At 36.9% G+C, this 26,994-nt stretch overlaps 1 protein-coding gene across 5 annotated transcripts in view; it reads right to left on the reverse strand.

Annotated features, from left to right (window-relative positions):
- LOC142338672 (patched-related protein 18-like) overlaps positions 1 to 25,316 on the reverse strand; it is a 108,885-nt gene extending 83,569 nt beyond the window's left edge. For all 5 annotated transcript variants that reach the window (XR_012758997.1, XM_075388536.1, XM_075388537.1 and 2 more), the window contains exons 1-6: positions 25,027 to 25,316; positions 19,316 to 19,438; positions 10,477 to 10,580; positions 8,186 to 8,264; positions 6,829 to 6,924; positions 6,266 to 6,430 (exon numbers count right to left, since the gene is read on the reverse strand). Coding sequence is in view for 4 of the 5 variants with exons in the window: in XM_075388536.1 (XP_075244651.1) it covers positions 6,266 to 6,430; positions 6,829 to 6,924; positions 8,186 to 8,264; positions 10,477 to 10,580; positions 19,316 to 19,438; positions 25,027 to 25,174 (715 nt within the window). In the remaining variant the exon portion in view is untranslated. The remainder of the gene's footprint in view (positions 1 to 6,265; positions 6,431 to 6,828; positions 6,925 to 8,185; positions 8,265 to 10,476; positions 10,581 to 19,315; positions 19,439 to 25,026) is intronic.
- Positions 25,317 to 26,994: the final 1,678 nt, after the last annotated feature.

The following is a 26,994-nucleotide window of genomic DNA, read 5'->3' on the forward strand; positions in this document are numbered from 1 at the left end:
TATCTAGAATCGTCAGTTTGAACCGAGTATTGGTTCACAGCACCATTTCTTGAAGATTCATTAATATCAGTATTGATGACTTGAATTATTTTACCTCTGTCAGATTAATGGCCTCGTCTGTTTGGCCAGATAGAGAAGTGATCCAACCAAGCTTCTGTAGATCCTCTGGTCCACTTCTTCATCTCCGTTCTGTGTTGTCTGAAGTTTCAAATTCAAATCAGCTGGAGTTCTCGAGGTTTTGCTTTGATCCATTTGAAACCGCTCAGTCATTGTTTCTATGTAGCGTCCTTGGTGGACTGTGACTTGGCCCTCTTCTTGTCTGATTTTAAGGCCTAGAAACCAGAGTAGTCTCCCTCTGTCTTCCATGTGAAATGTTGCCTCTAGTGCCTTCTTGACATCGGAGATCACTGTCATACTTCTTGATGCTACTATGACGTCGTCAATCCGAACCAAGATGAAGGTGTGATCCTCTACCTCTGATCTTGCGAACAAGCAGTGATTGTTCCTGCTTCTGGTGAACCCCTGTCTCAGTAAGAAGTTTGCCATCTCTTTGTACCAGTTGTTAGCAACCTGTTTCAAACCATAAATTGATTTATTTAGCCGACATACTAACTTCTCCCCTTCTGATCCGCTTTTTACAAACTCCTGTGGCTGTTCCAGATACACTTCTGCCTCGATTGGTGAGAGCAGGAAAGCAGTCTTGACATCAAATTGGTGCATCACAAGGCCCTGCTTTGCTGATAACTGAAGTAGAATCCTGAATGTCTCTTGCTTACAAGTAGGCGCAAAAGTCTCAAAGTTGTCCAGTCCTTCCACTTGTTTGAAGCTTTTTGCCACATAAAGTGCTTTGTATTTGTCGACTTGACCACTGGGTCCCAATTTCACTTTGTAGACCCATTTGCCCGGTATGACGTCCCTGTCTGTGGGTGGTCTCACTAGGTCCCTAGTCTTGTTGTCTTGGAGTGCTTTGACCTCGCCATTCATTGCCTGGTACCACTGGTCCAATTCGTCAGCTTGCTTGGCTTCGTATACTGTTTTGGGTTCCACTTAGTTACCCTCAGTCAGAACAAGATGGGTCCTGACTTCTCCAAAAAATTGCGGAACATTCCTTGCTCGTGTCCCTCGTCTGGGCTCTGCGCTGTCCGCTTGCTCCAGTGCCTCTTCAAAGAAGCCAACTGTCTGTGAGGAGTCCTCCGTTTCACTATCTTCCAGTGACTCAGAGTCTCTGAGACTCTCTTGTTGCAGTAGATTCTTCATCCAGTGCTGCTTCCTCAACATCTGAGGCATCTCGTCTCAGTGTCGTTTCTTGAATGTTCACGCTCTCTGCGTCATGCCACTCTCACATTTTTTGCAGTAGATCTGCCCTGCTCCTCCTTGTTGCCATCGTCTTGATGACCATCATCTGGATGCCAGATCCCCAGTTGCTGTGACCCCTCATCTAGTAGGTCGGGCGTCTCTGTGCTGTCAGGGATTGAGCCCACTTCGGATTCCTTGATGATCACATCTCGAACTGCCACAACCTTGCGTGTGTTGTGTACGTACACCAGGTATCCGTTTTCTCCTTCAGTGTAACCCACAAACTTTCCTTCCAGTGCCTTGGGTTCAAGTTTGCTGACATCTCTGTCCCGCTTCCTCATGAAGACTATGCAATCAAAAATAGATAGTTTACTAATTGAAAGCTCACGTTTTTTTTACCTCGCATCAGCTCTGCTGGGCATTTTTCTTCTTCTTGTCTCACAACCAAGTTTCTGATCCTTGTTGCGTGAAGAATTGCTGCTCCCCACATCATCTTGGGAAGTCCTGAGTCAATGAGCTAACATCTTGCCATCTCCAGCAGTGTCCTGTTGCACCTCTCAGCTAACCTCTTCTGTTGTGGCGTCTCTGGTAAGGTCTTCTTCTCTAGAATGCCTTCATCTAAGCAGTATATCTTGAACTGCTCTGAGAGAAACTCCTTCGCATTGTCTTGCCTCAGCTTCTTGGGCGTCCCAACACTGAGAAAAAATTTGTTCAGACTGGCCAGTGCTTCACTCTTTGCCTTAAGCAAGTCCACAAACACAAACTTCTTGTACTGGTCTGCAAACACTATGCAGAACCGGAACCCTTACAGTGACTCTACTCTGAAAGGTCCCATTACGTCTGTGAACAACCTCTCCAGCTTCTTTTCTGCTTTGGTCTCTGCCACTCTTGGTACTGGAGTCTTTGTGATCTTGGCCAATGCACACACATTGCATACATCATCGAGTTCCCCCACTTTCTTTGGTGCATTCCTGACCACATTCGCTTGACTCAAATGACCCAATCCTCTGTGCCACTTCCTTGCACTGTCAAGTTTCACGCTGCTGGAAAACATCTTGAAATCTAGAACCCTGCAGGGTAAGTAAACCAAATTATTTTCTTGTGTTAGTTTTACCCGAGTTCCCTTCTGGAGTTTAATGCAGTTGTTTCTTTTCTCGAAAGTGAAGCTATGTCCCCACTCCGTGCATCTTGAGACTGATAGGAGGTTTGAAGAATAGTCCGGCACACACAAAACATTTTTGAGTTTGCATTGGAACTCCCTTTTGTTTGAGGATATGCTGATCCTCACACAGCCTCTGCCAACCACTCTGGAAGCCTCTCCGTTGGGATATTTGACCACTGATTGATTGAGCACAAAGTCCAGGAACGCATCGATGTTCGCCACTATGTGATCTGTACAACCACTGTCCACTAGCATGTCTGCTGTATTCCACTGGGTAAGAGCTGCCCAGTATTCCTCGTCTGGTTAAGCCAATGTTGGACTCATTGCCACTGAATCCTGTTTGCCTCCATCTCTTTGTCTCTTGCATGCTCTGTCTAGGTGAACTTTCTCACCACACTTGCTGCATTAGGCTGTCTCCTTCCTCCTGCAGTCCTTGGCAAAGTGTCCAGGGATCCCAAACACAAAGCAGTTTCCTTTCTTGGGTCCCTTCTTGAAGTCACTTCATTGGCAGACCATTGTGGACCAAGGCGTTGAAGAGGGTCTCTGAGACTGCTTCCCCTGCTTCTTGTAGCCTTGTGAGCAACTCCTGTCCTCTGATGAAGAAGCCATCCAAATCCTCAGCATCCTCGAGCTGCAGCCGAGCAAGCTGTGCCAACAACTTCACCACGGTCCGCGTCTCCACACTCTGAAATCTCTCTTGCAAAAGCTTCCAAGTCTTTGCTTCATCTCCGATGCCGTCATCTCCCATACAGTCATGTCTCATCAGCATGAGGGTTGTTGCATCTAGAGTCAGTGAAAGATGGCACCACACATTGTTTCGTTTCTCCTTGATGTCTGCAACTTCCTTCTCATATGCATCCTTCAGCACCTTGTGGTTCTTTTTTTCATCATTGCTCGCCCCATTGGCTAGTGTTGCAGTCTCGTTGGGTTGCTCCTCTGTCCCAAGTAGTGATTTGTAGAGTCCCTTCGTCTGCATCATTGCCACAAACCTTGTGTTCCGGATTGGAAAGTCCTGTGCCTTTCCTGTGTAGGTCAGCAGCTTCACTGTCTGTTGATCCATCGTAGTTTGAGCAGGCAAAACAGTTGTGAAAAGAAAAGTACTAAGCATAATAGGATTATGACTGTCAACAACAATTTATTTTTTTTAGAAATTAGTTTTAAGACTTAGAAAATTGCTGGGCCCATAACATGTTGGGTTATGGGTTTTTGCTAGCGGAAAAAAAAGCGTTTTTAACTAAGTAGAAAAAATTAATTTCTCAAAATGAGAGAATAACAAGAATGATATTTTACTGTAGAATTTAGAGATATACGGGAGAGATCTGATATATACCCATTATCAGTGTGAGAAAGTCAAGATAAAAAACTAATCTTAGCACCATGATTTATAGTGGGGGTCGCAAGTGTTACCCAATGTGGTTTGCTTCTGCAAATCAGTCGCGAAGGGAACTATAAATGGAATGCTTTTGCACTTTTCTAAGAATCCATTCACATTTCCAGAGATATCATAATCATTTAATACATGCTGGGAAGATTTTACATCAATTAATCTAACTCTAATAATAGTTATCTAGAATCATCAGTTTGAACCGAGTATTGGTTCAGAGCACCATTTCTTGAAGATTCATTTATATCAGTATTGGTGACTTGAATCAATTTACCTCTGTCAGATTAATTTGGTAAGTTAAACTTTCTAATAATACTAAGTTTAAGTCTTCAACTCGAATCAAAATTCTAACACCTTGGGTGAAATTTCATCAGTCTGGATTATCCTATTTAGCTTTCCTGCGTGTCTTTTTCAGCAACAAAATCTTTCAGTAGTATAAACATAGCCTACTAACGGCTGGCGAACAATTCACTTCGTCAGTAACTAGCTGCGGATAGGGAGGCAAATTTTAGCTTAATTGAGGGAACATGGCCGGGTTCAGCATGGGGAGGGAGGTGGTGAATGCGGATGGGCCCGAACAAGTGGGGATACGGGGAGGGGCCATAGTGGGTTGGTGGCGGTGGTGGTGGTGGTGTTTGTTGGTGGTCGAGGGAAGGGGGAAGGCAAAGTAGGAGGAAGGGGACAAACTCTAAGAACCGCCCTTCACCCCATGAATTTATATCGTCTCCTAAACAGTTTAGGTGAATCGCCTATTTGGAGACTAGAGATCCGTATTGATCTAAGATAAATTAGTGACCTCTGGGTTTTTAACTGATTATCTCGTTTTTGAGGACAATAAGTCAATTGGTCAGACAAAAAGACTATCAGACGCAAAGATGGTAGTATTAAAGTTTGGATAAAACCAGTAGGATTTATACTAAGAGCAATTTAAAAAACTGAAAACACTTTTGGTGGACTCAAGAACAGTCAATGCTTGAAAACAAATGCTTTGGTAAGATATTGGATGGATGCACGGAAAGAGGTTTGCTTGGCATATGAAGACGAGCTTTACTCGGTTTTTACGTTTTTACTAGAAAGATCAATCATATATTTTTAGTCAACAATAACCACAAGTACTAGGGTTTTTGAGTTTCTTCGTTATTCAAGGTGTGGAATAGTTTTCTTATCATAATGTAAACATCATGTGGCCATCACAGTAATTTCAACTGAGTTTTAAAAAAGAGTAAATTATGTCGATAGTATCCCCGAAAGATCTCTAATACCTCTCTCTAACTTACCACATCACAAATTACAACGTCTTTGTTAGTATGGTGGAATGGAAAACGGAAACAAGGAAAGTGTCCTACTAAATTCATCTTAAAACTTATTATAATGTGATAATTACAAATAAAGTGAGACAAATTTCCCGAATTCTAGTAATATGATGATAGTGGTCTCTTATATGATCTCCTACTAAATAGCGTATGACTTGTGCGACATCACTGTACGACAACAATTGTATGACTACTACACACTAAATATAATTACGGTAACTTATCTTCACTTGCCTTAACTCCAGCAGTTTTTACCTCCACTTTACCTGAACTTTACCTGAAAAGTTAAGCCCTCACCACCTAACTTAACTTAAAACTTAAACTAAAATTAACTTAATATAACCGCCTAACGTCGGGTGAATTGCTCTCAAACGACCGGCGAGCGGTTGGCTTCATCAGTAGCTAGCCACGGGGGGGGGGAGGGGGGTGCACCTGGGCTGATGGGGGGCAACACTGGGTTGGGGAGGGGCAGCGCGGTGGGGGGTGGAGTTCAAAACGGGGGGGGGGGGGTGTCTCAACCTCTAAGAACCGCCCTTCACACCATAAGTATAAATATAAGTCTCAAAAACAGTTTGAGCTGAAACAGCTGAAAGACTCTAAGAGAACTTAATGCCCGCTGGGCGGTACCTGTTTATCCCGTTTTTGCGGACGAAAAGTCAAAAGCGTCAGACGAAAAATTGGTCAAACGAAAAATCGCATTAAAAAAGACCAAAAGGACTAATATAATTGCTGCAAACTTCGTTTGAGAGCAATTAAAAACATTACCCTAAACTGTGCTGTTAATTTTGCCCTAACTTTACGCTAACTTAGCTTAATTGTTTACCCTAACTTACCCTAATTTTAAGGTAACATCAATTTTTAAGCTAACAGTTAAGATCTTAGAGTTAGGATCTTTTTTAAGGTAAAACTGCCTCAACTTTATTAAGTGTGTAAGAAATAACAACCCGGGCTGCCATGACGTTGTTGTCACTGCAGTCCGCAAAAAAGCCCCATAGTGTGCGCGTTTTGTGGCATAATATGAGTGGTTAAGTGAGAAAAATTGACGAACCAATGAGTTATGAATAAGGTACGAGATTTTTTGTTATAATTAGATTTAGTATATAAACTCACATAATGATGGGGCGCCCTTCTTGATGGCGTCTATGGTTTGGTTTCTGGCAGTGGCGTTGTTGTATTTCTTCATGTCTTTCATGTCGTAGTTGGACATGTCTCTCAACCACCCCGCCAGTTTACGAAACTCATTTCTGCCACATATTGTCTTGTCACTGTCGAACCCTGTGAGTTGACAAAATTGCTTTTTATATTAGAACTCTGAATTGTTTTTTTCACCAGAATTCCCATTTTTTTCACATTTTTCATCAGAATTCCTGAATTGTTTTTTTCACCAGAATCCCCATTTGTTTCACATTTTTCATCAGAATTCTATTTTTTTTTCGGAAAACATGTTTAAATATGCATTGATTGTTACGTGTAGTCGGGAGAAAGTCTTTTTGAAAATTTGATCAACTGATTGTCTAATATTGCATAATACGTTAATTGAGTTGAATGTGTTTCCCAAAGTAAACGAGGCAGTTTCATGTGCTCTGATGTTTAGATAGTTTTTTAAGCTAAGTTTAGATATTTTTGTTTCGTGACACTAGGGCTTAAAAAGTGGGACACTCACGAATACGAACCTTTGAGCTCTCTGAAGAAAATGTTTGAGGAAAAGGTGGGAACAAATTCCACGTAAGTGCACACTTCATCCATGTCCAGTATGGTGGCCACCGCCTCTGAAATTGTTCAAAATAAAGTAAACTGCAATGAAAATTTGTTATCCTGGTTCAAAACCTCAAGAATTAAAAAGTCGGCAAATGACCTTCTCAAGCTAATTTGGAGATCTGAGTTGTTGTAAGACGTTGCTACTGTTGCAATCTTGTTAGAATCTTACATTTAAATTTATTCTTTGAAAACAGCTTCTTTGATCGTTTGCAGGATACATTCAAGTAGCTTTGCTCTTGCTCCCCCTCTTTCCGCTTGCTCCCCCCCCCCCCCCCCCAGCTTAGTGGGTGCATATTATTTGCATCCCCAGACTCACGTGACATATTTTTACATAATGGTTTACTATGTAATGGCGCGTGTTCAGGGGCATAATTGTAATGGAGCATAACGTACTCGGGGGGGGGGGCACAAACGGAAAAGATCCTTCAAGTAATATAGACGTTTTATTGCAAGTTTTTTGTATTTTTGTTTTCTGCATTCTTGATGTCGAATAGATGCAAGTCTGTAAATGACTTTCTTTATATCTTCTTAAGAAATCAGAGTTCTTGTTGATTATGATAGGTGGAAAACAATAACTTTTAGTCGAGACGTTTTTGAGAGCCTTATGGAAATAAAATTTGGATCTTTTCCGTTTGTGCCCCCCCCCCCCCCAGCTTAGTGGGTGCATATTATTTGCAACCCCCAGACGCACGTGCAATATTTTTACATAATGATTTACTATGTAATGACACGTGCTCTGTCACTGGGGGGAGCATAACGTACTGGGGGGCACAAACGGAAAAGATCCTAAAATTTTTTAGGGTTTTTATCAGATCGCAGTTGACAAAAAAAGATTGAACACACTTTATTTCGTTTTGTTTTGTAATTCACCCTAGGATATCTAATTCATTGGGTTGAGCCTAACTAAAACTTGAATTGCTGCATGTTTTCGAATCATGAAATCATTATAAGAACTTACTGAGCTCTACACAATCAAGTTATGCAATCATTTTCAAAAGAAGTTCCATTGGAAAGCCTACGTTGGTTTCCATTGAAACAAAAGAATAGGGATCTTTTCAGTTTGTGCCCCCCCTCCCAGCTTAGTGGGTGCATATTATTTGCACCCCCCAGACGCACATGTCATATTTTTACATCATAATTTACAATGTAATGGCACGTGCTCTGTGCTCTGTAACTAGGAGTTGAATAACGTACTGGGGGGCCAAAAACGGAAAAGATTCAAGAATAGTTTGCCGTAAAAATTCTATAAGAATATTTTACAGGTCCACAAACCGAATAGTTGTCCTGTGAAATTGGTCATAATCTGATACATGGCAACCATCAGGGGAGTCGTCTCCTTGGCACGACCGTTCTGAAACCAAACTAACTTACTAAAATGCATGATAAACATAAACGCACGAAAGTCTGTTTTTTAAGTAATGGTTACGTGACTCTTCTTAAAGTCACTAAGAATTTCTGCCTTTTATTTAGAACCACAAAGCGGTTCGAGATTTCAAGTCAGAATTTTGACATGACTTCTGCAGAGTCACGTAACCATGCTTAAAACACGAAGCGCGCACGTTTTAAAATGACGAAAATAAATTCTGGCTAAGTAGAAAGTTCTGGCACTGCAGACTTTCAGCATTTTAAAATATGCTCGTGAGTGTTTTAACGTGATTTCATTATCAGATTTAGTGCGTTCTTTCCAGATTTTTGTGCGTTAAGATCGAGACTAAAGAAAAGCATGGGGGCTGGAACTCATCCCTGCAAATGAAGACCAGAAGGTTTCACAACTCTAAAAATTAAATACATTTAAATTTCGGCAACGTGAGGCACATAAATTTCCTAATACGTTGGCTACCACTCTTTTGAGATGGGGATACATAATTATTGGTCTTAACCTAACAGATAATAAGAATAAATGAATCTCATACAAAACCTCTAAAAACCGAAACAATTGAACCACTTAAACACTTTTTAATCAAATTCACTCAATTTGTCTGAAATTAACATAAACATATAATATCACATCAAACACGAAGAAAGACAAAAAAAACATTAAAAAACAAAAAAAGAGGTTTGTCGAAATCTGCTTCCAAATTGAGTCTTTCAAAACAGCATCTCTCTTATATTTTTCATTTTTTAGCAGCGCGTTTTTTCCCATTTACAAATTTTAATCAACTGGAAACATAGCCGGCACATTGCAGTAAAATAGCCGCGATAGACACTTATGGCCTTCCATTAATTGAAACAACAAAAGAAATAAGATAAACAGATTCAATGCCAGTCCCTTAATAAACCACTAGAGTGTTTGGTTAGATTCGAAGTACTGTCATTTTTATGAGACACATACGCTCTATAAGAAGAAAGCCCTAATGAAGCTTTTTCAAAATCAATATTTCATATCAAAAACTCAAGACTCTAATACTCAGGTATTATGAATATACGTTTGGCAATTCTTAGATGCACGCTGTTGACCTTAAGTAGTAAAAGTTTATAAAATTCAGAGTTCATTAAGCGAGTTCAGAAGTCACTTTTTAGTGAGGCAAGAATCATCGTTGAAATCAACGAATTAAAAAAAAACATGATGTCCCCAATAATAGCTGCTTTCGCTTTGCGGCTATTAATCACAATGTTATTAAATAGAATCTATATGGAATAAAGTTTTTTATAAAAACTAGAAAGAACTGAAAATGTTATTGGAACAAACAAAATGATAGAACAAAAGTCTTTGAAAGGTAAAGGCAAAAATTTAATCAAAACAATTCCCTATTGGATTTCCAAAATAACTACGAACTTACGGCCTACATTGATTTACAAATTTTCAAAATTAAAACAAGAAGAAAGTTGGTAAAACTGGAAAAAATAGATTGTGCTTTATACGTTGTGTAGAGTGAATTCAGTGAACTCTCTGCTGATAAACGCACAAAAATCTGGACATAAACACATGAAAATTTTGATTTCGAAGCACGCGAAAATTCGGCAAACGAGCATCAATCTGAACAAGCAGACACAAAACCAGTGGGGGGGGGCTTCAATCTCTAAGAACCGTCCTTCACACCATAAGTATAAGTCTCCAAATCGTTTTCTGTGAATGGCGTACTTGGAGACTAGTGAGCTGAAAGGCTTTAAGAGGACCTAATGCCCGCTGGGCGCTACCTGTTTGTCCCGTTTTTGAGGACGACAAGTCAAATGGGTCAGACGAAAAATCGTGCAATCGAAAAAGCGCATAAAAAAAGACCAACAGGACTAATATAATTCCTACAAACGTCGTTTGAGAGCAATTAACAAATTGCCCTAAGCAACCAAACGTAACAGGCTGAGGTCGGGGAATTGCTTTCCAACCACGGGTTGGCGGTTGGCTTGGTCATTATCTGGCTGTGGCTTAGGAATGCTAGCTTTAGCTTTACTGAGGGGGTGGGATGGAGTGACTAGGGATTGGGGTTTAAGTAAGAAGGGGATTCAATTATAGTGAATATATAAACAAGTGTCATAAAAGTCTTTTCATGCAAAGCTACCCGAGAAAGACTACGTGGAACAGACTGTATGCAAATTTGTAATCGGAGAGTAAATTGCAGTTGTACCTTTCCGTATTTGCGCCAGTTGTCAAAGATTTCTTTGAGAAGGTTGTTGCGCCTCCTGGCTTCTTTCGTACGAAACAGTTCGTCCAATTCTTCCAACTCAATGCCTATGTATACATTTAATTAAGGATATTAGGAGATTTGTCGGCAGTCCAATAACCGTCAAGGATTCCAACAGTGAGATATATCTTGCAAACGGTAGCGAAAATTTCTGGCTTGAAATGGCTGGTAAAACCGTTTCAAAAAATGGCTATATTATCTAAAGAATAAAGTATTATTCAGCATTGTATCAGAATTTATCTCTCCGATTTTTCACAGTTTCAGTTTTCATCGGTAGCCAATCTCGGAGACCAAATTGAAAAACTGTTCCCGTACCCAAGGTTCAGCGTCAATCAGCACTGATTCAGAACAATTTCAGAGAAACTTCATGATTCAGAACTGATTCAGAAGGATTTCAGAACCCACTCTGAAGTGATTTCTGAATTTATCTGAATCAGAGCAAACTCAGAGAAAATATTCTTTATTCTTCTGAATCGGAGCATAAATCAGAATGAATCACTGAATTATCTCTGAATCAGACAAATTCAGTGCAAGCTGTGACCTGAATTAGACAATTAGATGTTGCGCCCTCTTATGTAGTGACGAAATGTCACTACATGGAAAAACTCTGATTCCTTGAGGAAATTTACTCCCCTGACCATAGTTTAAGATCCACAACCCTTGTTACTATTTTACACGCCACCACTGTTGCCCACGGTTACTAATCGCGGATGTCAACTTGTCAACTTGACCGAAATGAAAGAAGGCCTAATTGGTGATTAATTTCAGAAAAGTCCTTCGTTGTGCAATTAATTGATTAAAAAGACAGTTTTGACACGAATCACATCACTGATCACCAGAAAATTAATTCTCTGAATTGGGTCTCAAGTAATTACTAATTAAAGTTGAGCAATAAGGTTTTATGCTAACTGAAAGCAGAAAGTCGTAGAAGTAGGCTAAGTTTATCCGTGAATACAAGTGACGATAATCCTGTCAAGCTCCCTTCATTGATGCCCATAATGAAACATCTTTAAAAGTTTTTTTTGCCTGATTCACACCTTGCATTTGTTCACAACGCCTGATCTGGGCAATAAATATTATTAAAATAGCCAATCTATACGCGATAATATCCGCGTATAAATATCCGCGATAGAAGCTTGTGGCTTTTCAAGAAATTTGAACAACTAAAGAAATAAGATAGACAGATTGACCATCAGTCCTTTAATAGCCCACCAATCTTTTTGGGTTAGATTTGGACTGTAATTTTATGAGAAACATACGCTCTATAAGGAAAAAGCCCTAAAAGAGTTTTTTTCAAATTTAATAATAGCAATCAAAAACTCAAGACTCTAAAACTCAAGAATTAGGGCATATATGTTTGGTACTACATCGATGCACACTATTGATCTTTAACTAGTAAATGTTCATGAAACATAAAGGTCATTAATTGAGTTCAGAAATAATTTTTTGAGTGAGTTAAGTCACGCAATTGACCTAAAAGCAGAACAAATGACACAAATTTTAGCTGCAAAGCAGTAGAAGTCACTGAAATTGAAAAAATCAATGGGTGCACCAATTATCGATTAAAACGATTAGTTAAAAAGAAACCACGATGTCCCCAATAATAGCCGCTATCGCTTTGCGGTAATTAAAAACTGAAAGGCAGTGGTACAAATTGGGCACCGAATTTGCTGTTTTCTGAGAGCATTGATTACAACTTTTTATATGTTGTCAGAAAACAACGAGCAATCCTTGCAGCAGTTGGGACATAAAAAATTATTTTAAGTCAGTTGCGAAACAGTTAAGTACAATTAAGGACTAACTGGCTGAGCAAAGATAAAAACCATAAAAAACAAAAGAAAAACATTTGTTTTCCTCCAAATTTTTAAATTAAATCTATAATCAAGTATTTGAGCTACATATCTAGCTATAATATGCATTCTAGTCTTGCTACGTAAAGAGTATTTTTTTACTGCCGAAAAATTTTTCTTTGCCTTTAAAGAGCCAAATTTGTTTGATTTAGTGTGATAAATGAGCTATAATTAATTTCTGAACACAAAACTGATACCAAAACTTTTTCTTGAGCGAAAATGAAATAAAGTTTTGCGCAAAATTACCTTTAAGAAGAGGACTTGGTTTTTTCCTTTGTTTGGCAAAGCAATAACAGCAAACTAAAAAACTCGTCCGCATTCTGTTATAAGTGGCCTGAAAAAATGAGAAATTTGCATTAGCAATTCAAATTAAGAGTTTTAACTTTTTTGGAATAAACCTTGGTCACAAATCAATCCTGTAGAACTCACTAATCTTATCAATTAATGAAAAAACTCGTAATATTTTTTTTTATTTTAGTTTCGTGCTAGCGGTTTGTTGCACAGTTTTTTCAGAAATTTGCATATGTGGTTGTTTTTTTCAGTCAATCACCGCAACTAAAGAAGAACCCAAAACTTGTGGCGAACACAAATTGGCAATGATCAGTTAAAACTCAAAGTTCGGTTAATTTTATTGATGACATAGAACTGAAAATAATATAATAGGGCTGAATAAGTGTCACATATAATCAAAGAGAAATATCTGATCAAAAAACTGACATTAAAACAAATCTATTAACGGCCATTCAAATAAAGAAGGTCGTAGTACTTTTAAAAGAAAATCATCTAAAGTCTGGAGACAGGGCGAATTGTTCTCAAACAACTGGCGGACGAACGGTTGGCTTCGTTTGTATCTAACTACGGTTTAGGGAGGTTTAATTGAAGAGTGAGCGCTGTGGTGAGGATGGGGGCTGCGGGCTGCTGGTGTGGCGATTGCGGGGGGGGGGGGGGGGTAACCGTTAGAGAGGTATTGACACGGTGTAACGGGCTTGAACTGGAGGGGTTAAAATTCTAATACCACCTTCGCACCGCGAATTTATATCACCAAAACGTTTTGGTTGAATTGTATACTTAGAAGTTATTAAAGTAAACCGGTTACTTGTTTGTCCCGTTTTTGAGGGCGAAAGGTACAGAAGAAAAATCAATGAAGCCAAAAAATTCATTAAAAGGACAGCGCCACTCATATAAAGATAGCCCACAGGTTGCCGGAATATAGCCGCCGTTGACGTGCTTGATGCAGATCGGGATTGAAACAGAAAAAGAAAAAAAGAAGAGATAAATTGACCACATTTTTTCTGTTTTTTTTTCAGTTTCAAAAAGTTTTCTAATTTTGCGTGCAGTTTCAGTTGGATTCTAAAACTATACTTAATTCAGCTTCCAAACTGAATGCTAATAAGTTTAACACAAATGTCAGCTAGCAAACACTCTAATGAACTTTGATAACCTAATCCTCAATGACTTAATGACAGGCTTTATCAGTTTAACCCGTCTCTTTTGATTTTGATCTTTTGACTTCGACAGTATTCACCACATTGCGCAATTGAATGCATTAAAGAATTTAAAGTATTTAAAAAATCCATTCAGTTGAAAAAATGAGTAAAGTAAGTCGGTCGGAAGTCAAAGATGAAAATCGTGATTTATGTAAAACGAAAAACGTGATCAAAAGTTAAAGCGAATTAAAAAACATAGCAGTACAAGTCCTGACGTACAATTCTAAGAATTTTCATTGACTATACAAAAGATCATACCTAGAACGGACTATGAATGAATTGGGGAAACCATTTCCAAAAAAAAATCTGAAAAAAATTTCAGAAAACAGAAAATCAAAGTTAAAATGCCACATTTGAACAAAGAACCACTAGTGAGAAAAGGAAATTTGGCTCAAACAAAAAATCAAGGCCTAGAATGAACTATTATTGGATTGAGGCCTAGAATGAACTATTAATGGACTGAGGCCTAGAATGAACTATTAATGGATTGGGAAAACCGCTAAGAAAAAAATGCGATAAAAAAATGAAAAAAATCAGTAAAAATCAAAGTGAAATCGCCGCATGTGAACAAAGATTCAATAGCGAGAGAGCAAATTTCACGCCGCAAAGTCTTTCTGTTTCGGCAAGACCAAAATCACTAGTCTGATTTAACTTCAAAAATCATGAAACTGTGAACAGATTTTAAAGAAACATGGCCGGAATAACTCCGGAAGCAACTCGAAATCGAAAAATGACCAACATCACTTAACTAAAGCGCATTCTAATTGATTATACTAAATTTTTAAAAAAAAATAGGAAAAATTTTATGAGAAGACTAACTGACAAAAACAGATAAAGCATCTGAAAAAAACTTTATTTAAGATGCGACTCCAAAATAAAAAACTATTGGTAAAAAACACTGTAATTACAGGTAAATTGCAGCAAAATTTTTGCAATTAACAGACGAAATCATAAAAAAGATTCATAAAGAGAAAGTCAAAAGAGATGATAACTGACAAAACCCAAGAGTAACGTTATCTAAAAAAAACTCTCTAGAAATGCTAAATGAAATTTCTGAACCACGAAACCGCAAAAACCTTAATTAAATTATCTTGTACATCAATCAAATACACATTGTTTAAGGTAGAAGTAATAAAGAACAAAACAAAAATAACGAAGCAGACCTACAAAAAATTAGAAAATTGTTTTACTTAGTTAAACAAAATTCTAAATAGCTTTCAAGATCTCCAGTCTTCAATATTGTTCACACCCAATATTTGACGCAAGCTGTTTATAAATTTTGTGATAGATCAGTCATACATCCAATATAGAGGAGAGAAATATCGAAAGACTGTTGGAAACTTCCAGGAACAAAATATCTGAAAAAAAATTAGAAATTTCTAGAAATTTTAGAATTTATAAATTATTTTATTGAAAAATACCATATCTGGACTTGAAGAGTCGCCTCACAGAAACAACACCTGTAAAACTTCGTAAAAAAACAACAACTCATAACTTGGAAGTTATCATGAAAAACTACAACGAGAAGCGTAAGATCAGAACAAACAGGCAAAAACCATAAATAGCATACAATAAATCGGAAAAAAGTTGCTCGAGATGAACCAAAAATATCAATCAAAAAGAGACCACCAGAACGAAAAAAAATCATATCAAACACACAACTTCTCAAACGCTATAGAAAGTGGAGAACAATACAAAAAAATAATATTGGCTTCAGATATTCCAAAACGCTTCCAAACATTCTACCACTTATTTAAATTATAATGAAAAACATTATTGGTTGAACAATTGTAGTCTGCTAAAAAAAATTTTTTGAAGTCCGCACGTGATCAAAAATTTTTGCTCGGTTAGCAAAAATTTATTCACACCTACTTTTTTTTGCTCTCTCTCAAAAAATGATACAAAAAAATCTCTCGCTCTGTCTTCTCTCTGCTCTCCGATTCTTTTGGCGATATAACCGAAACACTTGTTTTTTGCGATGTTGACTTTACTTTTATATTGTGTTTTAAACGCAATCCAAAAAATTATCGATCAAAAATATATGTATATTTTTATTTAGCAATTATGGCAGAAAAAATTGACAGAGTCATTCATTTTTCTATATTAAAAAAACACTAAAGAGATTCGAAAACCTAAAAATCTTTGCAAAATAATATCTAAATATTAAAAAAATTATATAAATATTAAAATTCTAACTAATAAATAAATTTTCATTGACTTTCAAGTATTAAAAGTCAAAAATTGTTATTTAATAACACAATATTAGACCATTAATTGTGCACCATTAGACGTTTTCTACTAATTAGGCCAAAAGCAAACAAACAATAAAGAGGAATTGCATGAAAATTGCAAAAACGGTTAGTTTGTGTACAATTTTATAAAACAAAAAAAGTACTCAGGTTCAAAAGTTTTTCGAAGCCCGCCTTGTCAAACAAACTTGCCATATACTCTGATTTCCCAGCCAAAAAATCCCTTCAAAGATCCAAAAACGAAGAAACTTAAATGAAAAAATCCAAAAATCATCTAAAAAATTATATGCCAATTTTACACTTGAAATGAATTATTAGGCTCTGCAAAACTTTCTGGCATCAATTTCAGAAAGTCAAATAACAATGCAGCTCCAATCAAAAACTACTACTGCAATTAAAAAATTGAGCCAAGCGGATTCAAAAACGAAAACGTTTTAAAACCTTTATCTATATGCGCCCTTCTATTGAAAACATTTTTCAAAGTGAAAAAGTCATTCCCTGAACGCTTGATCAAAAAATTTCTCTCGCATAGCATAAATCTGTCCAACAAGACAGCTTTTCTCACTTTCGTTTTTAGGTCAAAACGCCACATGAACAAAAGTACGTCCTGTAGAAAAAGACCGATAGAAAACCAATACTCTTCTTCGAGTCGTAAAAAAGACAACGCCCCAAAACAATTTAAATGATTTGAGTTGTAAAAAGTAGAACGCCTAAATAATAGACGCTGAGGGACTGGCGGCGGTTATTAATTATATAATTGCTACAAAATTTGTTTGAGAACAATTAACCCGTAACTAATTAAACAGATAAAAATGAACAAAAAAAAAACCAACGTCAAACCAATCCTTAAAACGTCAAAAAGTGACAAACACTCGAAAACTGACAATGCGTCTTAGTTTAACCCTTTCAAAACAAAAACTGCTGCAAAAACTAAAACATAGCTGGCTGATTGCCAGAAAATAGCCACAATAGCTTCGTAGGTCTGCAGTTTAAAAAAAGCAATAAAAAAGACAGACCAAAAAATAGTCTTTTCGTTGAAGGCTGAGATGTAATTTTTTTACTAATAATCTGTATAAGTTATTGCTGCCTCTATCAGCTCCTCTTAAATAACCTTCATTTAGAGTGACACGTTCACTTGAAATCATCTCCTTGAATTGAAGTAAATAGAGGTCAATTTGAGAGTGAGGTAAGTCACGTGTGACCCAAAAATTTAATCACGCGAATGAACAAAAAAAAACTCGCTCCACTAAGAACGAAAAATGAAGTCACGCACGCGTTTCAGTTTAAATTGCATGAACGGATGAACAAAAAGTGGTCGTGACGTCATATGGTTCTAACAAAAATCTTGACAAATTTATAAAACATAGCAGGACATGTCCTGACGTACAATTAATAATAATAATAATAAATTGTTCTCAGATACTGTAAATACAATTTTTGTATCTAAATGTATCTGAAAGGACACCAATAAGGCATTAAGCCTTTCAAGTGGTGCCTAAGAGCAAATTGTTTCTTTATGGGTTGTACGATTTTTTTTACCTCCAACAAACATCCCCCGAACTAAATCAAAAGTTAAAAACTGAACAGGAAAAAACACAATTCATCTTTGATTATAATACAGAAACAACAAAAACACCAAAAGTCTTACCAAAAAGCCTTTTTGAGTTCCTCATTGTCACAAATATAATTATCTTTCAGATCATGAAGTAAATGCGGCAGTTGTTTGGATTTAAACTGAACAATTTTTAAGACAATGCTGACATCCCATTTCACTAAAACATTAAACAGTTTGCGTAAGCGCCACTTAAGAATTTTGCTTTCTTGCTTAGTGACTTTTGACCTATTTTTAATTGTTTTGATTCTTTTTGAATCAATAGTAATAACTTCTATTTCATCTTTGGAAATGACCTCAGTTAACTCTGTGTTTTTTGTTCATTTCTTATAATTTTACTCAGACACTTCATCAGTTCATAAGCATGCAGTTCACGTATTGATAGTAAACGATGCTTTTGTCTTATGTTGTTAATTGAGTTAGACTTTTTAACACCAAAGAGTATTCTCCACACCAGTATATGTATTTTTTCAAGCGCCAAGAGATCTGTTTTATTAGCAGAGCCATATATTAGAACTCTATATTGGAAAACAGGTTGTATGTAGATCTTGTATAAATGCAGCATTCGTTTTTGACTTACGAACTGTCTGAAAAATCATAGCGGTTGAAGGTTGCCAAAATTTTTTTTGAACGAACTTTACATGTTCTTTAAAAGTTAGCTTCATATCAATATGTTATCCCAAATACTTGACACATTGTGCATATGCAATAGTCACACCGTTGAAAGAAAAGTTGGCCCTATTAGTTAGCAATGGAGATCTTGGGGTCAACAAGTACGGTTTTTGTTGATTTAACGTTAGTTCATTTTCACCAAGCCACTTCTCAATTTTGGTTAGATCTTGTTGTACGAAATCAATGTTTTTGTTATTGTAACTACAATGCAAACAGGTGTCATCAGCTAAAAACAGTGACCTTAAGAGTATGGCAGACTTTCGGCATGTCATTTATATACAAAAGGAACAAAATGGGTCCTAAAACTGAGCCTTGTGGAACCCCACAGTTTATTGCTAAAACCCTAGACCTTAGGCTGTTGTGTAGTACAAACTGCTTTCGGTCAGTAAGGTATGAAGTAATTAATTCCAAAACATGGCCTCTAAGACCATAAAGTTCACACTTTTTTAACAACAGGTTGTGATCTAAATTTCATGCCGCAAAACCACTCGCTTTTTCGCTCCACTTCCTGTTTCGGCCTGACCAAAATCACTACTCCAATTTGACTTCAAAAATCATGAAAATGTGTGAACAGATCTTAAAAAAAAGACAGCGCCCCAATACAATTCTACGTGTTTTTGATCAGGGAAGCCTTGAATTTTGCCCATGCATGTTTTGGACTTTTCACGCAGGATAGTCTGATCTTGATCGCCCAAAAATTTTTTCAGCGTTCAAGATCAGATTATCGTGGGTTCAAAGTTGCCTATGTAAAGACTATGGTGCTTTCGAAAACAGCTGTCGAGGTTTTTGTGCGTTAATTTTTTTCCAGTCCGTGTAATTTTGAACGCACGACTACTCCCAAGTAGGTTCAATTCGGTCTCGACATATCGACCTTCATTTGGGCACCTCAACCTGGTCTGTGTTACAACCTACCTCTGAGCACGAATGCAGTAATGGTGATTAGACACGTGGCAGTGACGAAGTAGAACACAATCACTCCTGGCGAATGCGATATACATCTGCCTATCTTGTAGAACATCTTCGTCATTCCAGCTTCTGTAATCACACAAACTGCTTATTGAATTACATAGAATTGTTTTTCGGAACCGAAAAAGAAAGTAGTTTTTGAATAGTAGCTCTGATCACACACTGGGGATGTCAGACCTCCCTGGGTTGCGCACTGGAGGTTCCAGGACAACTTTGGTCGTGCATTGAGGAGACGCAGACTAAACATTGCCTAGCAGGCAGATATTCGGAAACTGGTCGCCTATGGTCCCAATGCCGACGTTAACAATGTGACAGTTGAAAAAAATTTGACGAAAAGAGAAAAAATTTTAAGTGTCAAAAAGTGTGCTAATTGTTTCTACAGTTTCATTGGATTCGATAAAAAATGGCAAATTTATCCTCTAATTTGAAGGGCACTAAACTTAAATTTAATACCAATTAGCAGTAAAGGTACTCTAAGGAACTTTATTAACTTAAAACGCTAAGTCTTGAAACATTAAATCTTAGTGCTCGGTCTTTTTTTGTTTGTTAATCACGTGTCTTTTGATTTTGCCATTTGACCTTGAATGTATTCACATAAAGTTGCTGAAAACATCTATATTCCATTCAACTGAACCAGTGAATGAGGTAAGTAAGATTCGAAAAGTGAACATTTTGACTTATGTAAATTAAAAAACGAAACAACACTTTTGTGAGATTTTCATCTGAGTCAACAGTTCACGCAATTCTGATGAAGACAAACTATGTATTATTTGACGAAAAGGAGAAAAACAATTTATGCTTAACTTTTTGCAGACTTGCAGCCTGAACCAAGTATAATGCCTCCTGTAGGCGTGTTTTTAACGTACGAACAATTTAATATCGATAATAAAAAACTAGACAAACGGCTTGCCTACCAGAAATTAGCTGGAATCGATCAACTCGTCATCTGATTGTTTTTGGTTCTGTACACTGTAGTTATAATCAAACGTTTATGTTTCAGTCTTAGGTTTTTGCCTATCCGTTTCATGAACTAGAACTCAGTTTGAAAGAGTGGTTGTTAAAAAAAACGTTGTTCAATTTAACCATTTCATCATTTACTGAACTGTCCAGATTCCTGTAAAGTCTACAATGTTATCGTAACAACAGTTTTTTTCTTTTTAGGCTCACTCTTTCAAAGCTAACTGGTTGCCATAAAATACAGCATCAAAAATAAATTCTGCTATATTTCTAGGATCTTAAACTCCAATTTTCATTTCTGCTAGTTTTTTTTTGTTTCAATCTCTAACAAATTAAGAGCACATAGTCCATTAGTTCGTTTTTAAATTCTAATTGTCTAATGCTCAATCATCTGGAATTATCCCCAGCTTCATAATGCGGATCTATTATTCCGATAGCCGTATCATCAATCATCTGCATAAAAGATTTTATTCTTCTTTAGGTGTAGATTTTGTAAAATATGAAAAAAAATAATCGACGGACACAAGATGCATCATTCTCAAACGACGGCAATTTTTGCCATCGTGGAAGCCATCGGTTTGCTCCCGGCTCTTTTCTATTTAATTTTGCTGGGTTTTATTAGAATTTTGGGTTAGAAATACTTAGTATGGGTGCTTTTCTGACAATCCCTAAAATTCTGCCATCGGAGACTTTACAAATGTACCATCAAATACATAGATTGAGTTCTTTCAAAATTACCCTGATCATTTCGCAACAGAAAGTTGTTGAATTAAGCGGTTTACATACCAGAAAATAGATGGACTCGATCCACTTGTTATCTGATTTTTTATTGGTTCTGCACCCCGTAGTTATCATCAAACGTTTATGTTTCAGTCTTAGGTTTTTGCCTATCTGTTTCGTGAACTAGAACTCATTGTGAAAAACCGATTGTTAAAAAAACGTTGTTCAAGTTAACTTTTTTATCATTCGCAGAACCTGCCCAGATTCCTGTAAATTCTACAATGTTATCGTAACAACAGTTTTCTCTTTTTAGGCTCACTCGTTCAAAGCTAACTGGTTGCTATGAAATACAACAGGAAAATTGAAATCTGATTTTTTTCTAGGATGTTACATTCCAATTTTTATTCCTGCTAATTTTTTGTTTCAACCTCTAAAAAATTAAGAGCTCTTAGTCAGTTAGTTTATTTTTAAATTCTCATTGTCTAATGCTCAATCCTCTGGGATTATCCCCAGCTTCATAATGCGGATCTGTTATTCTGATAGCCCTCTCATCAACCATCTGCATACACGATTTTATCCTTCTTTACGTGTAGATTTTGTAAATCATGAAATAACATAACCGACGGATGCCAGATGTATCATTCTCAAATGACGACAATTTTTTGCCATCTTGGAAGCCATCGGTTTGCTCCCGGCTCTTTTTCTATTTAATTTCGCGGAGTTTTCATTAGAAATCAGGTTAAAAATACTTAGTATGGGTGCTTTTCTGACAATTCCTAATATTTTGCCATCGGGGATTTTATAAATGTACCATGAAATACTTAGATTGAGTTCTTTCAAAAATACCCTGATCATTTCGCAACAGAAAGTTGTTGAACTCAGCGGTTTACCTACCAGAAAAAAGATGAACTCAATCCACTTGTCATCTGATTGTTTAGTGGTTCTGTACCCCGTAGTTATCATCAAACGTTTATGTTTCAGTCTTAGGTTTTTGCCTATCTGTTTCGTGAACTAGAACTCATTGTGAAAAACCGATTGTTAAAAAAACGTTGTTCAAGTTAACTTTTTTATCATTCGCAGAACCTGCCCAGATTCCTGTAAATTCTACAATGTTATCGTAACAACAGTTTTCTCTTTTTAGGCTCACTCTTTCAAAGCTAACTGGTTGCTATGAAATACAACAAGAAAATTGAAATCTGATCTTTTTCTAGGATGTTACATTCCAATTTTTATTCCTGCTAATTTTTTGCTTCAACCTCTAAAAAATTAAGAGCTCTTAGTCAGTTAGTTTATTTTTAAATTCTCATTGTCTAATGCTCAATCCTCTGGGATTATCCCCAGCTTCATAATGCGGATCTGTTATTCTGATAGCCGTCTCATCAACCATCTGCATACACGATTTTATCCTTCTTTACGTGTAGATTTTGTAAATCATGAAATAACTTAACTGACGGATGCCAGATGTATCATTCTCAAATGACGACAGTTTTTTGCCATCTTGGAAGCCATCGGTTTGCTCCCGGCTCTTTTTCTATTTAATTTCGCGGAGTTTTCATTAGAAATCAGGTTAAAAATACTTAGTATGGGTGCTTTTCTGACAATTCCTAATATTTTGCCATCGGGGATTTTATAAATGTACCATGAAATACTTAGATTGAGTTCTTTCAAAAATACCCTGATCATTTCGCAACAGAAAATTGTTAAACTCAGCGGTTTACCTACCAGAAAATAGATGAACTCGATCCACTTGTCATCTGATTGTTTAGTGGTTCTGTACCCCGTAGTTATCATCAAACGTTTATGTTTCAGTCTTAGGTTTTTGCCTATCTGTTTCGTGAACTAGAACTCATTGTGAAAAACCGATTGTTGAAAAAACGTTGTTCAAGTTAACTTTTTTATCATTCGCAGAACCTGCCCAGATTCCTGTAAAGTCTACAATGTTATCGTAACAACAGTTTTCTCTTTTTAGGCTCACTCTTTCAAAGCTAACTGGTTGCTATGAAATACAACAAGAAAATTGAAATCTGATCTTTTTCTAGGATGTTACATTCCAATTTTTATTCCTGCTAATTTTTTGTTTCAACCTCTAAAAAACTAAGAGCTCTTAGTCAGTTAGTTTATTTTTAAATTCTCATTGTCTAATGCTCAATCCTCTGGGATTATCCCCAGCTTCATAATGCGGATCTGTTATTCTGATAGCCGTCTCATCAACCATCTGCATACACGATTTTATCCTTCTTTACGTGTAGATTTTGTAAATCATGAAAAAACATAACCGACGGATGCCAGATGTATCATTCTCAAATGACGACAATTTTTTGCCATCTTGGAAGCCATCGGTTTGCTCCCGGCTCTTTTTCTATTTAATTTTGCGGAGTTTTCATTAGAAATCAGGTTAAAAATACTTAGTATGGGTGCTTTTCTGACAATCCCTAATATTTTGCCATCGGGGATTTTATGAATGTACCATGAAATACTTAGATTGAGTTCTTTCAAAAATACCCTGATCATTTCGCAACAGAAAGTTGTTAAACTCAGCGGTTTACCTACCAGAAAATAGATGAACTCGATCCACTTGTCATCTGATTGTTTAGTGGTTCTGTACCCCGTAGTTATCATCAAACGTTTATGTTTCAGTCTTAGGTTTTTGCCTGTCTGTTTCTTGAACTAGAACTCAGTTTGAAAAACTGGTTGTTCAGATTCCTGTAAAGTCTACAAACAGACGTAAAAACAGTTTTCTCATTTTAGGCTCAGCCTTTCAAAGCTAACTGGTTGCCATGAAAAACAGTATCAAATTTTAATTCTCTTCTATTTCTTGGATGTTATTTTCCAATTTTTATTCCTGCTAATTGTTTCTTTCAGGCTCTAAAAACTAATTGCTCTGAGTCGGTCAGTTTGTTTTAAATTCTCATTGTCTAACACTCAGTCCTCTGTGATCATCACGTGCTTAATAATGCGGATCTGTTGTTCCGATAGCCGTATCATCTGCGTAAAAAATTTTATGCTTCTTTACGTGCAAATTTGGTAAATCGTGAAAAAAAATTAATCGGCGGACGCCAGAGGTAATGTTCTCAAACGACCGGTGAGCGTTTGGCTTCGGTATTACGTAGTCAGGGCGCAGGGATGCTATTATTGGGAGAGGGGGGTTGCAGAGGGGGTCAACCTTTCAGAACCACCCCCATGAAACCAAGAAATCGTCTCCTCAGAACAGTTTTGGTGAATTGCATTCTTAGAGAATGGTTAGGGACTGACGTAGTTTGCATGAAAAACCACCGGACTATATTAATTGCTACAAACTTCGTTTGAGTGCAATTGCAATTATTAAAAAAACGGAGTCCTCAATTTTGAAGTTTTCCAATGGTCTTGAGGACGTGTCAGGGTTCTAAAAGATATAGGAACAGAATTTTTGCAGACACAAAAAAGACTGCCAATTTTTTCTTTTGCCCCTAGATTTTTTGTAGTTACATGCATTTCTGCGAATAAAAATTGTGAAGTTTTTTGTTTGTTTTCTTAAACAAAAATAATTGCCCTCATTTTTGTTTTTTCAGCATGATAAAACCTTTTCACAACTTTTTTGTTTCCAAAAAACAATTATCGAAAATATATATATTTTGAAATCAAGAGTCCTTATTTATTGGTTAAATTAATTCGTATAATTTTATTCTTGTTTGTCTCAAATGAAGCTACTACCTATGTGACCTGACCTGTGAACAGAAATTGGCTCAACTTGAGATAATTTTGTTCTTAGAAAAACTATCTCACCCTCCCCTTCCTCTTTTGTTTTTTAAGTCTTCTCATAACATGGAGACCTCGGCTGTGGTTTTCTTTTCACTCTTTCCAATAATTCTTAATAGCTCACTCCTCGGTGGTTACAATAAAGAACATAATATAACATCTGTCCCATCAAATTATTGTTTTCATTTCATCATTCTCGACCAATAAGTTTTTTTTCAAATTTGCATTTTTTTTGAGACACCAACCTGGTTTCTTCATTGCATCTCCAAACTTCTTGCAGCATTTCTTCTTTTTCGATTCATCCTTTCCTTTTTTCTCATCTTCCTTGCCACCCCCACCTTCTCCCTCTTTGCCTCCCTCTCCCGCCTTACCCGACCGCACATCAGAAGGCATGGCTAAGAGTATGCAACAGTTTTGTTGTTAGGAATACGGGTGAGAGCTAAACTTTTTCCTCGATGAATTCATCCTAAAATATGATTCCATTAAATATGAAGATTGCGATGTAACAAGTGTGCAATAAGTAATGGTTAAGTGACTCTGCTTGAAGTCACTGAGAACTTTTGGCGTTTATCGAGAAGCGCGAAGCGGTTCGAGATATTAAGTCAGAAATTCGAAGTGACTTCTGCAGAGTCACGCAACCATGCTTAAAATACTAAAAGTGCACTTTTTAAAATGACGAAAATCATCGGAAGTCAACTTCTTGCGAAGTAGGAACTTCTGGCATTTTAATTTCTGGCACTGCAGAGGTTGGGCATTTTAAAATGTTCACGTGAGTGTTTTAACTGTCGTTAATGCATGTTCGTGAGCGCTACTACAGGGCTATTAATGTTATCAATTTCCGCGGAGTTGTTGAACAGTTTTTGCTATTCCAATAGTTGCATTACTTACGCCACTGCATCCCTAATAGAGACAGGAGTGGCAGAAGTATTAAGTCCATTCATACAAGCAGAACTTAAGTATAGGTCACGCGCCTCGGCTTGAAGTCACTGAGAACTTAAGAAGTTTATCGAGAACTACGAAGCCGTTCGAGATGTTTAGCCAAAATTTCTGTAGAGACACGCAACCGTGCTTAAAACACGCAAATTGCACGTTTTAAAGTGACAAAAATCTGACATTTTGACCTCTGGGACTGCCGATATCAAACGTGACATCGGGTGTTAACAATTTAGAAGTTATCAAACACCGAATTTGATAACTTCTCGGTGGCCACAACAACCGTGTGGTAATATTCATTAATCAGCACCTGTTTCAATAAAAGCATGTAAATAAACTGCCAGTGTAATAAATTTTCATTCCCGATGGACACTGGAAAAACACTTCAGCATTAGACTACGAGTTTATCAGACTCTTTTATCGCCACTTTTAGTAAGTAAACAATGGCGATAAAAGAATGGTGATTACCTCGTAGTCTAATGATGGAAAGAGTTTGATAAACTTGTAGACTAAAAAACAAACAAAAGTACAATTTGCGTCATGAAGAATATCAATTTCTAGAAAACGTTCAAATTTATTTGAGGTTTTTCAGAGTGAGAATTGGACCCCCTGAAGTTCATTGTGTGTGGAACAGTCGTATTTTGAGATTTCTCAAACTTTTTCTCCCCTTTACTCCACCCTCTTTCCCCACCCACCCATCGCCCCTTAAATAAACAACCATGAGTTTATCAAAAATTTAACAAAACTTAGAAAGCAATTGAAACTTTTTCCTTTTGATTGGTCCTTCAAATACATTTGAATTGTTGCTGCAATGTGGTATAAAGTTCGTGGTAAAATCTTCACCATTTCTGGTGTTGACATTTTCAAACAGTTAGTTGTGGCTCTTGGAAAAACGTCAAAATGCTATCCAAAGTGTTTCATCAGTTGCAGTTTCGAGCCCTTTATTCAAGAGTTTACACACCCATGAAAAGTTAACGCTCGGCTTTGCCTCGGAGTTTGATAACTTCTCGGTGGCGATAACAACCGTGTCTAATAATCATTATCGATAACATATGCAATTGTAGTTATCCTAACGACAAAAATCAATATAATGTCAAAAAATGTTGTAAAATTGTCAAAACGAATACTAAGCAAACAAATGTTTACGTGATTCTGCTTGAAGTCACTTCTGGTGTTCATCGATAACCCCGAATGCATTTGAGATAATTAGTCAGAATTTCGAACTGACTTCTGCAGTGTCTCGTAACCATGCTTAAAATACGAAACGTGTACTTTACAAT

Source organism: Convolutriloba macropyga, chromosome 4 (genome assembly GCF_964194025.1).
Source record: "Convolutriloba macropyga chromosome 4, txConMacr16.3, whole genome shotgun sequence".
Taxonomy (NCBI): domain Eukaryota; kingdom Metazoa; phylum Xenacoelomorpha; order Acoela; family Convolutidae; genus Convolutriloba; species Convolutriloba macropyga.